The 13,147-nt window shown below is 37.7% G+C and overlaps 2 protein-coding genes across 2 annotated transcripts; both read left to right on the top strand.

The window, feature by feature from the left end:
- Nucleotides 1-509: 509 nt before the first annotated feature.
- Nucleotides 510-5,816, top strand: LOC145209342 (uncharacterized). Its single transcript, XM_080079616.1, has 7 exons — nt 510-657; nt 845-988; nt 1,366-1,494; nt 1,674-2,943; nt 3,250-3,352; nt 3,555-3,750; nt 4,292-5,816. The coding sequence occupies exons 1-7, from the start codon at nt 585-587 to the stop codon at nt 5,695-5,697; spliced, it is 3,321 nt and encodes a 1,106-aa protein (XP_079935742.1). The 5' UTR covers nt 510-584; the 3' UTR covers nt 5,698-5,816.
- A 4,495-nt stretch (nt 5,817-10,311) lies between these two features.
- Nucleotides 10,312-12,870, top strand: LOC145209285 (uncharacterized). The gene is made up of 4 exons (XM_080079552.1): nt 10,312-10,563; nt 11,803-11,953; nt 12,105-12,214; nt 12,623-12,870. The coding sequence occupies exons 1-4, from the start codon at nt 10,312-10,314 to the stop codon at nt 12,860-12,862; spliced, it is 753 nt and encodes a 250-aa protein (XP_079935678.1). The 3' UTR covers nt 12,863-12,870.
- Nucleotides 12,871-13,147: the final 277 nt, after the last annotated feature.

Genomic DNA, 13,147 nt, shown 5'->3' with positions numbered 1-13,147 from the left:
TTCGATGCAGAAATTTCTATCCTTGGATCGTAGACTTCAAAGGGTTGTGGCTTGCTTCAGTGGATTCTTGAAGACAAGGAAAATTACAAAAAAAGAGTTTTTGAATCAAAAAGACGTCACTAGAAATTTTTATCATACAACTAAAATATACTTTGGCTAATGACCTTATCTCCTTTATACCACATCTTTGTTGGGAAGTAAAACATAGTTCGTCAAAGAGGTTTAGGGAAATTGTGGAAAGCGGTTAATAAACTGGTTTATAAGAAATTGACAGACTACCTTATACAGACGAATTTATATTTATTAAAGTCTTTAAGATTTAAGGCAAACCTGCAAATAGTAAATTTGGCCAAAATGTACTATAAATCAAATCAGCAAAAGAAAAACAATTTTTATACCCTAACATAACCTGCTCTTAAATTCATTTCGTCTTTTTGAATTCCAATCGCTTTTGATTTGAATTTAATTGTGTCTTTTGTCGGCAGTGCTATAGTAATATGTATCTATTACTATGTATGTAGTGCAGCAGTTTGACAAATCTTTTAGGTTCTGTTTTTAAACATTTCATTTGAGTTAATTACGAGATGCTAAACCAGTCAAATCTAGGCTACAGAAAGATTTTGTTTTGGGCAGCTATGTTTTGGTCTTTTAATGGAGGTAAGAGTTTTTTACATTTGTGCATATGCACGTTAAAAATGAATCTACCGATTAAAAGATCTTATACGTTTAAAGAGCAATTGTAATCTTTTTGATACTAACAGAAATATGATTGATTTGGTAGAGTATAGTATACTACTTTAAGTTTTGCTTTACGATGTCCATACAGGCCTATTATTCTTTACAGTTGATTGTAAGCCGTTCAATTTGCTGTCGAATGGATGCAGGCCCGAGGACGGTTTCTTTAGGTGCAAGTCGGGACAGTGCGTTTATCGGTCGGCGGTCCGAGGCTCTCTTTACCATTGTCGGGACTTTAGCGATGAAAATATCGGTAAGTTATGGGACTGACCAATTTTATGATGCAGTGCACGTAATGGAAACTTTATTTAATGTTTGCACATAGACCAACGTTTTCGCTTTTAATCTCGCTTTGTCGTCGTGCGCCTGTACCACCAATAAAATAAAAAAGCGCAAAGCCAGTCAGCTTTGTGCAGCTCTGCCAGAAGCAAAATCATAAAAAAAACATATTTGCATTATTAAGAACAACAAATACGTCAAACGAGACATAGTATAGCAATTAAGCCGAAAGGGTCTTGTTATTTTTCGGATAAAACGTATATAAACGAAACCTAAGCTAAAACCCGGCCCGAACCCGAACCCGGCCCGAAAAGCCCGGACCGACTTATAACTCTGAACCCATCCTTGTAGATCCACTACAATGCACAGATGATGAGGTTTACTGTCGCGTCACAGATCGCTGTGTGTTGAGAAGATTCATGAACAAGGAAAGTAGTTGTCAAGTGTTTGAAAGTGAAACATATCCTTGTCGTCCAGATGGTAAGTAGAAAAACAATTCTATGGAACAACTAGTGGCAATATGGCTGACCATTTATCTGTGATTGTAAAATTCTGCTACATTCGTAAGGTGATGCTTTGAAAGGTATGTTTAATTGAGACCTAAATAATTACTTTTAAATTTTTTGAACAAATTAAAAAAAAACAAATTTTACCTTTAGAATTTCAATGCCATATCGGGAAAAATTGCATTCCACGGTGGATGATCATGGACGGTCAAGAAGATTGCCACACGATGTTACTCAACGACACAAGCGACGAATTAACTGGATTTCGAACTTGTTTGCCTTCTGAATTCCGCTGCGAAGAATCGATCAATCAGACGTCGAGATGCATACCACGTGAGTGGGTAATGGACGGTGACAAGGACTGTTTAACTGGAAGCGACGAAAAGACTCCTTTTGTGAAGTGTTACAGTCAAGCTGAGTTTAGATGCAAAAGTAATGGACGCTGCTTGCCGAGATATAGGGTATTCGATGGGTTTGCAGACTGCCCAGACTTGTCTGATGAAATGCAAGCTCTTGATGAATGTTTTCGAAGTAAAGAATTTCGATGCAAGGATAACGGACGTTGTATTCCACGCTCTTGGCAGGGAAACAAACTGATAAATTGTAAAGACGGGAGCGACGAGGTTGCACAAGACAAAAATCAGACTTGTTTCACTGGTGAGTTTAAGTGCCACAATGGTGAAAGATGTATTCCTAACGAGTTGTTGTGTGACGGTATGGACCATTGCGGCGACTGCAGCGACGAAATTGAAAGCTGTCACGAACCAAGGATGTTTCGATGTCCGAGTCAACCTGAAAAATGCATCCACTGGGATTGGTCATGTGATTCATACTCCGATTGCATCAACGGCACTGATGACGTCACAAGTCAATATGGGTTCAAGTGTCAACGCGACCACGTAGGCGCACAACGATATTGCTCAATACCTCAATGGATGTTGCGCGATGAGTATGCGAATTGCGACGACAAATCAGATCTGTGTTCTGGCAACAATGCTACGTTCACGTGTCCGCATTGCTTAGACGGAATAACGGTGATCGCCAATCGGCAGATTTGTGACGGAATCGTTGATTGTCCAGATTTTTCAGACGAATGCTTATGCGTTGAGGGTCGGGGCGTGGATAGAACAAAACTATTCTGCGATAAAGTGATTTACACAGAAGACAAAAAATGTCCACGACAAAGTCTTTATTGCCCGGTTGAAAGCAAATGTATCAACTCTTCCTTGGTATGCGATGGTAAGACAGACTGCTCCGTGTCCAACTTGGATGAGGAACTTTGTGCAGCACCCGAGTCTGAAACAACGACGGATAAAGACATGGATTTTTGGTGCGATCTGGCAGACGAAACCGTTCAGAATCTTATACAAGAGAGCGCACTGAAGTTATTTTACGACTCCATTGCCCCCGAGAACGCCACAAGGTACCAAGTATCAGATTTGATGCCCGGCAGTACCTACTATTTTGATTAAAGATCGGTGCGCAAAATAATACCAAAAATAAACGGGCCCGCAGTGCCAAAAATTTGCCGACAAGAAAAAGAAATATAGTGCAGTATTTCTTATACTAGTTGCTAAAAACAGCTTTGTATTTGTGCTTATTAAACACTGCAGTAAATTGCATACCATTAGCCCCTCTTGATCTGATCCAATTGTGCGACTTAAATGCAACAAGAAAAATAAATCTGATATTGGTGTCGCCAGAGATTTTACGTGCAAAATTAATTTAGATGCGATGGGATCACTGAATGTTTAAACTTTGAGGATGAATGCAGCCCAAGAGCAAACTGTTCCATTCGACCGACGATTTGTGACGACATTCCACTAATACTCGTAAGTTTTAGGAACAAGCACGTTTGTAAAACCGGATTGATGCGAACAGAAATTGTGTTATCCCTGGTGAAGACAACAAATCTTGACATAAAACGTGATTTCATGTAATGAAGTTATTCTCCAATTTTAGACGAGTGCAAATGCACCTGACTAAACTAGTTTCCCTGACTCTTACCATATATTTTTTCAAATCATTTAACAGCAATACATTCCTCCTGGATATGGCAGCCTTACTGAAACTCATTTCGTGCATGTGCGACGATGTAGTGGACCACTTAACTTTGCATTCGGCAAATCGATTTGTAACGGCGTACTTGAATGTTTGGATGGAATTGATGAAAGAAACTGTTCACATATGAGATTTGGGTGCGATGCCGGTTCTAAAGAGTGGTATGAAGGTAATTCTATGATAAAATTACGTTATTGTCATCTGCGCTATATGCGGGGTTTCCACCGACATGGACGCCAAAATAAGGACAACCAAAAAATTAAATTTTCATAAGTTACGAGAAGAAACGTTTTGGAACAAATCCTTGCATTTATACAAGCCATGACATATCAAATGCCATATATTTTGACAGAAACAATCTGTTCCAGCAACTCTCTGTTCGTAGAAAATACTTCGTGCATCTCTCGATAGCCCAGGTCTATGTTCTCTTTTCACTGTAGCAGGGATTTGACTATCAATTCACTAAGTTTGTTCCTTGTAATTGTTAAAAATAAGGACTCAGGTCAAAAACAAGGACATTTCTTAGAAATAAGGACAATAAATTTTACTAAGACAATGCCCAAAATAAGTACAAATCTTAAGTCAAGTCAAAAAAATAAGGACGGTATGGCAACCCTGGTTATATACCTTGAAAAGAAAAAAAGGGTTCCCTTTTGCATGCTCTACTGCTATGTTTTAGGTTTTTTGCACTGACTTTAAATGTTGCATAGGCACCCGAAAAGTGGTGAGCATTCCGTTGGAAAAATACTGCGACGGAAATGTACCCACAGACTGCGTGGACAAATCCGATGAGAGCAACTGCAGTGAGGTGACACACTTTTATTGCGAAAACGGCGATCCTCTTTTTGTCAAGAGAGGTCAAGTTCTCGATGGCAAGCAAGATTGTTCGGATTTTTCTGACGAATGCCCGAAAAACATTTTTAACGAAGGCGGTATATCGTCACGTGAGGAGCTTATAAAATCTCCCGTCTTGCAAGTCCTGGTCTGGATAATGGTTATATTTGCTGTTTTTGGTAATGTAATGGAAGCTAGTATAGTAGTGAAGAACATTCTCAAGATTAAAAGAAAACCAGCGCATCTGCGATCGAAAGTCGGACTTTGTAATAGCATTCTAATTCTTAATTTGTCTGTTGCTGATTTCCTTATAGGTTTAGTGCTCTTTACCATAGCGGTTAGGTCCCTGCAATACAAAGGTGAATACTGTCTTGTGGATAAATTATGGCGCACAAGTTTAGAGTGTACTGCTATAGGAGTGGTCACAGTCCTATCAAGTCAAGCTTCTGTTTTCACATTGGTTGCCATCACTTCATTTCGTCTGTTTGCGGTTTTAAAGCCTCATGAAAGCAAACAACTGCGCATTCAAACAATATTAGCTTGTCTAATTGCAGTTTGGTCGCTTGCTTTGTTTATTGCAGTTTTTCCTTTGTCAAATTTTCTAGCCAACTCTATGGTGTCTAGAGTCTGGATTTCTGCAAACCCTTACTTTCCATCTGATACAGTTGCATTAAAACCGTATCAAGAGTTCGCGCAACGCATTACAGCTTTAGGTAATAGCAGCACAGTTGCCCCAAACGACTGGTATGGCATTGAACGTCACTTGCAACAAAATTTCCCAAACTCAACACCACAGGTGAAAGGTTACTTCGGCTACTATAGCGGGAGTGGTGTTTGCATCCCTAGACTTTACCAAACCAGTTCAGAAGACGCTGAACCAAACCCAATGACCTTTGCTGTAATGACAATAAACTTTCTGGCATTGGTATACATCATAATGGCTTATGTTGCTATATACAAACGCTCTACCGCTAACACTGTAACAAGCACTTCCTCTCAAGCCAAAACCCAAGAACTGCACAGAAAAATTACCCTGCTCATTGCTTCTGACATGACTTGCTGGTTTCCATTGTGTTTGATGAGTTTCTTGAGTATGGGAGGTTTCATACTTCCCCCAGTGGCTTATGCTTTGTCAGCAATTGTGTTTTTGCCCATCAACAGCTCTCTGAACCCCATTATTTACACCAATTTCTTTCCATTTTTGTGGGAATGGTGGAATAAAGTGTGGTCAACGGTTAAGGCAAAACTCCCCTTGAAAACTGGTGCACAACCAAACGACTAGAATGTGGTTCTTAACTGTTGGTCCATGTTACCGAACTCTATATCATTTCATAAAATTTTTGCTTGCACTTAAACTAATTTTGGTGATTGGTAATGTACTTAATCCATGTTTGGTTTAAATTATCGTATCAACTAGTTTAATATATGATTTATATTAATTGTTTTTGTTGTTGTTGTTATTTGTACGCTCCTAACCAATTGTGTTTTTCGTTTCCGTTGATCTTTCTTATTCATAAATGTGTATCACGACTTCTTTCAATGAGAAAGAATATATTTAGCCAAAGAAAATTCATTGTGTGTTTCTGTGTGTGTGTATTCTTGTTTACTTGTAGCTAACTTTAAGATTTCGATGCAGTATCCACATAAACGCGCTTTTCATAACCACTGTGTCACTGAACAATATTTCAATCACTAAATTTGAAAGGCATAAGACTAAACAGTGTAGACAAGTTTGTTTACTTGGGTGGACGGGTGGATTAGTTAAAATGGTGTTAGCGGTATTTGTATTGTTATGGAATAACACAAATTGGTCGCAAACACAAGCAAGGAACTAAATCAAATCGAATAATCGCAAACAGGGCTTAATTCTGCATGCAGTTTGTACAACCGCTTGTGGTATTAAAGCGATATTCATAAGACGAGTATTCAATATCTATTACACAAACCACTAAAAAAGCAAATTGTAAAGAAAAACTGCTTAACACTTCTTGTCATATTCAGTTTCATGGTTTGTGTGCAATGTGGTCATGTCATATATCTAGCATAAAGAAATATAAACATCAACAACATAAACCGGAACACGAGTTATATTAGTACATGCATGGGCGTCCGCAGGAAAAAATACAGGGGAGTGCAGTACTATCGTCACATCGCCGTTCGGGAAACGGTATTTCAGAACAAAAATCATCTGACTGTCCTACTCATTCTTGCCAACCCAAAGTACCATAAAATACAATAAACACAATATTGACTATTTCTGAAATATGCGGTAGGTTGGCAAGCGATTTTTAACGGAAGTGGGATTTACATAAACAAACCTTATCAGATGTAACAACAGATACAGTGAAGATATTACATGATTACTTTTTGACACATCCACCAATGACGTAATAATATGCTTGTTACCGAGCTATTGTTAAGTAATAATGTTCGATTCATTTAATCTGTTGTAAAACTTCAACCTGTTCTGTTACAGCTTGTATTATGTGCGTTTAACGGGGTGGATACCAACGACGTCTTTAATTTATGTGGCATAAATAAGTTAGTTTCTGTATAACACTGTGTAAATGTTCATCGTGTTTTATTTTAAGTTGCGGATTTTCCGACCTTAAGCGTTTTTCTTTTTTTCCAAGAGGGGCACGTGCATAGTTCCCCTGACGACCCAATAACCCCAAAATCACTTTTATTTTACGTTTGTCTCGGTTTCACCCGTAGATTGGTCTACAGTTTACACCCTTTTTGTTATTTCAAGCATGCAGAGGGGTGGGGTTTCCGCAGCGCATTCAACTGTAATGTTAAATCTACACACTTTTGGTACAACTTGGAAGCACTTCATGTTCTAGATTCCGTAAATGTTCAAGTCAAGCTGCTACGAAACTTCCACATTTATGCGACTTAAGGTGTATGTCAGGTCATAAACACCAAGTTGGCTGGCTGCATTATGTTTCTTTTTGTACGTTTTATTTGCTGATAGGAAGTTTGGCGAAACTATAGGTGTTCGCAAGATTTTTTTCTCTCAAAAGGTCGAATATCAATACAAAGTTTTTTAATGTTCTTGAACAGATTTTCAGGAAAAGGAGGGTAAATTAATTATCTGTAATAACCTTACCCGGTACGGATTATTGAAAAATGAATTTCAAATACCTGTCGCGAAGTGGCGCCATTGGGCAAAAACTTAAGTGGGCGTTTTTGAGTTGTGTTTATTCAGGAATTGTGATTGGAAAATTAAGGAATACATAAAATGTGGTGGTAACGGAATTTCTCCTTTGTTTAAACTTTAGGCCCGTTTGCTGCAAATGGCGTGAGTTGAGAATAGATATTGTAAAGCTTGAATGATGTTATAATGCCATAAACTACTTTACACATGCGCACAAACAACACCCGAAACCTGATCATAAATGTCAAGAAGAGTCGTGAAGACTGAACTTAAACATTCGGTTTTTCCTGATTCAAACCAACTTACCATAGTCTTTTTACAAAAAACTATCTTGATTGCGGTTTGGAAGATTTCTTCTCTGGATAGCCTACAAAAGGGTTCAATAACGAGTTTCGACTCACGACTTTGCATCACGATTAAATTAAAGTAATTACGCGAACGAGCATGTCAGAAATAAACAAATTAGTACAAACATTAAGAAAATGAATTTAATTTTCAGAAATAGCAGGTCACTTACATTGTGAGAGTGACAATTCACAGGCAAGCTGTAAAGGCTTAAAAGTCTTTGGCAAAACTCAGACGGCTATGCGATCGCATATTTACTCAACGTTTGTTTCGGCCAACTGATTTAATGCGAGTCACATGAGCTTTATAGCACGGTACATAGTCAACGGCCGACGGTATCTTCGCAACGATACACTGCCATCGATTATTGTGGAAACAGCTCATAGGTGTGTCAACACGATCTTGGTCAAGAAAGCTATTTTTAAATTGGTTTAAAAAATAAGGCTTTATTATGGAGGAGGACAAAAACTGTGTTCAGCAGATCGAGTCTAAATAAAATTTCGAATGAATTTTATCGTTTAATCACGCAGCGCGTTGGTAAACACGATTCAAGTTCATGTGCTTGCAGGTCCTTTGTGTGCCGAGTTGTCCGGCAACTGAAAAATATGGCGTTATTAAATGTAGGTTTACTAAACCAGTTTTGTGCGAGATGGTTTCTTTTGTATATTGTTTGTAAGACCCTAGGTTATAAACTCAAATTAGTCAGTATAATTTCCGAAGGCATATTGTTATAACTAAGGTTTGTTTTCGAAAATTTGTAAGTAAATTGTACGAAATGTCTAATACACGCACTACGTCCAATGTTATTAAACTGCTCCCCGTTATTTCAATTAAAGTGCAATTTAAGACAAATTAATTATGCGTTTCCGTGGACTTTGGTACTATAGGAAATGAAATGTCTTAGTAACGACAACAAAGAAAACATCGTGAAAGAATAACGCTATATATAACTGCTGGCTTTTCAATGGCGCAAATTTTAGATACCGGTTGTTGGTTAAATATTAACTTCATACTTGACACAAGGGAAAGCTATAACTCCCCCTTCATTGTTTCAACTAGCTTCCAGTTTGAATCGTAACAGTTTCAGTTTTAGTATCTGAAGTTAAGCATATAAGTCAGCGGTTCCCCAAATGCGGTCCGCGGTCCTTTAGGGGTCCGTGAGGCAATTTTGGGGGGACCGCGAAGCGGTTGAAGTAATTCTATAATCTTATTTGGCGTCAGTTTGTGCCACCAAATAAGTTTAAATCAAGGTAGAATTAAGAATCGACTGTCTCCATTGCTAAACAATGGCCTTTATTGAATGACAACTATCAAAAATGCAATTGTTCGCGCACAATCGTAATGGTTTTGTCCTGTTTGTGATGTCACATGCTGTCTTTGAATGATTGTTATGCGCAATTTTGCATAACTAGCTAAAATCCTGCAATCAACTTTCGTTTTTATGAAATACACATTCAGGCTTAAGGACCGCGAGCCCTCGAAATAATGGCAAAGGGACCGTTTTGAAAAAAATATGAAAAAGTTTGGGAACCACTGATATAAGTATACCACAACAAAGGAGTGTGTTAGTCGTGAGGATTAAGTTTAGCTTAAATGAGGTAATTCGATTCATTTTTCATCCAGTGTATTCAGAATGCGAAAAACTCCTTTGTATTCAAATAAGCTGTCGTTATAAATTGTACAGGGGTGTCGTGAAAAATAGTTGACATGTGTGTGTGTGCGTGTGTGCGTGTGTGTGTGCGTGTGTGTAAAGTCGTATGTTTCGTTTAGGATTGCCGAAAATTTAAAAATAACCGTCACAGTTGATACCCTAAATGTAAGCAGAATTCCTTGAATAGGGAACTATAAACCGAAAGTATAAATATATCAACACAATGTAGATAGCAGAGAGCCGCGTGCCTGTTTGTGGGAATATTTAAACACTAATGAGCCACGTTTTGCCACCACGAAGAAGAAAACAACTGCTTTGTATGTTAACAAAGTTATAAACTATAATTATAACCTTTTTCCACGTGGTACTGCAGGGCATCCTACGCTTTGCCGTTGTGAGACAGAACAGCTGAAAAAGTATTTGATTAGATTTCGAAAGAATAAAACACCGGTCAGAAATTTTAGGAATAAGGAATTCAAGTATTGGCTTTTGGAATTGTTTATTCGGGTACTAAACGATTTTAAACATAACCTAAATTACATAGATAATGTCTCAAGAAGCAGATACACCCATAACTTTATGGCAACAAGCTATAACATTACAAAAATGTGGTATAATGACGTCATTTTTGTTGTCCTTAATAAAAATATGTAGCTGGTTTCTGCTTGTAATCTATAAACTAATACCAAATTTCAGTTTTACAGCCTTCCTGATTTTCTCAAAGGATAGTAGGCGTTGTGAAAATGAAGATTATTTGTAGTGGTATGCCGAAAACTGGCACAAAAACTCTAAGTCACGCCCTACGCATCCTCGGTTACACTGTATATGACGTAGAGGAACAATTCACGGAACTCGGCGACCAGCTACTGAAGGCGTGTAATGAAGGTTGCTCGACGGAGGAGTTTCGAGCCATGTTCGCAAATGTTGACTCTGCCACCGATATCCCGGCGTGTACGTTTTGGGAGGAGATCTACAAGGCATTCCCCGACGCAAAGGTAGTACAAACGGCGCTTAACGAGAGTTTGTGACGTAACATGTAAAACATTAATGTGTAATGTTGGATTAATGGAGTTTTACATGCACGCCTTTGTTTACTATAATATAGGTAGTATAAGTTTGCCCAGGAAAACCTTTCTCTCTTGTAAGTTGTAACATGGGATAAGCTACTTTACATTTTGTAGTGGTTTCGAAGTATGTCAGCATCCTTATTTCCATGACAACATCGTCTCTAGGAGTTATGAATGAATAAATCTTGTAAATATGCTTCCTGTCAAATATGTTCGCTATTAGTTTCCTTTTGTCTAGCTCTAGTTAATCAGCCACGCCGCAGCACAGCTCAAATGCAAACCAGCCCGCACAACCTATGGTAACCTTTCATAGGAAAGTTCGTAATGCGGTTGACCTGAAGTAACACTCAGGCTGACTAAGCAAGCGAAAACTAGTGTTGTTTACTATTAAGGCTTCCAACCGAACGCAGAGAAGTAAATATAAGTCTTGCATATTGCTCATATGGTTCATTTAATTAAACATACCCAACGTGATTTTCGCATTTTGTCGACAGTAAGTTTAACTTGATTAAGTTCAAATATAGCTGAAACGTGGACTTTGTAATTAGGGACTTCCATGACCAAGTCGGCATGATTCGAGCATAGCCTTTTTTGCTCATCCAGTTTACAACAAAATTACCAACATGGGGTAATGTATTTTAAAAAGCTAATGATCTTGTGGTATTTGGAGAAAAAATATTTTTGATGTCAAATTTTTATAATCGAACAAGCTAAATTGTTTGAATGGCCACAAACATATAGTTTTATTCTGAAATGGTGGTCTACATTGGCAAATACTTAAATACGTCGTTTGGGAAATTTAGAATAGTAGACTTTCGTAGAATTATTCTAGAATAGTTGAATCGAGTCTATAATTCCGAACCCAATTTTATTTTACCCATAAAAATTATCTTTTCGGACATTTTGTGTTGGACTTTGCACCAAATGCTATAACGAAAGTAGTGTAAATAACTTATGCCCCAACATTTTAAGGAAAGAATGTCATCACTTGTGAAAATTTTAGTGAAACGAAACACTTATTAAGTGATTTTTTAAAGTAAAGTGACAATTAAAGTTTGTAAAGTAAAGTGACAAACTTTGCAAACACAATTGCTCGTCCCTTTTGTACCACACAAATACATTTCCCACTGCGTTTTTACACTTATTTATAGTTATTTTTGCATACAGATTATCCACACGGAACGGGAGAGCGTGGATGAGTGGATTGTAAGTTATGAGAAGCAGATGTGGAGGGCAAGAAGGAATCTTTTATTCATGGTTCTTCTCGCACTTACACCAACGGGACGAAAATTCTTTACCTTCGCTTTCAACACATGGTGTAAGCATTTGCGTGAAGATAATTATTCTTTTTTGTGTCGAAAATGCCCAACCGCTTTCAATGAAGTTTCCAGCTTTTTTGAATTGATTTTAGTGAAGCGATACGTCATGCTGAAGCACTTTGATTGATAATTATTTGTGTACATTTGTAGGTAGAGTTCAGTTTTGTCTTCCGTATCGTTTCTTGTATCAAAAAATCACCTACATTAACACAATGTTGCCGAAACTTAGATACCGGGAACACAACAGCCGGGTTCATGAGGTGAGTTGCTTCTGTTTGTATCCCAAAAAGAAACTTTTTTTAAATGTATTTCGTTCTGCAGGATTATTTATTTGGTTACTTACGTATGGTTCGATGTGGTAACCCAAACGTTTAAATCGGTTAATCGGTTGAATTTAAACATGTGGAAGTTTTGAAATAATAAAAGAAACATTTGTATTTAATGCTAATGTAATACATGTAAGCTGATAAAATATAGTGCAGCAATAGATGATACTTTTGTAAGTCACGTATTTAAAATTGTTTTTTTGTTGTAAGATAACCTATGTTTCGACGTTTTGTGCTTTATGTTAACGTTGCGTTTACGTTGTGTACCCTGATGGTATTAAAGATGTCTAGTATGGGACGTTGAAACGTCGGTTACTATACTAAAAAGCCGTGTTGTTGCAGATTGCACCAAAAGACAGGACATTATTCTTTAAACTGCAAGACGGCTGGGAACCGTTATGCAAATTCCTCGATGTTCCAGTGCCTTCGGAACCTTTTCCACATCGTAATAAAGGCGGAAAAATCATTGACGAGTTTCTTGCCGAATCGGTGTTGTTTCGTCGAATTCAAAACGAGCTAAAAGTAGTGGTTGGCTGCTTTGTAGCTATGACTGCAATAGGCGTATTACTGTGTCTTTGCTAAAAATCTAAACATAGGTAAATTAAAGATTAGTTTGTTTGAGTTTAGTATTTAAAATTATAATTTTAAGTGTCGCCCTTTTGAAGTATATTTTGACGCACTTAAGACAAATGGGCTCGGCAGGTCCGAGTCCAAACTGTTCAAGAGTGAAGTTTGATATAAACTGTACTGAGGGGTAAAACAACCAATCGGGTCAATTGTAATTGTCCTTCTTTCAAACTTCCTTTAAAATTTGATCCCACGAGATTATTTAGGAAAGTGTGTAAAATGACATCTTTTTAGAACTTG

The sequence above is a fragment of the Phallusia mammillata genome, chromosome 1 (assembly GCF_965637545.1).
Source record: "Phallusia mammillata chromosome 1, kaPhaMamm4.hap1.1, whole genome shotgun sequence".
In the NCBI taxonomy this organism is placed as follows: Eukaryota; Metazoa; Chordata; class Ascidiacea; order Phlebobranchia; family Ascidiidae; genus Phallusia; species Phallusia mammillata.
Note: the sequence above shows the minus strand (reverse complement) of the source record. Positions and strands in the feature narration are given on the sequence as shown.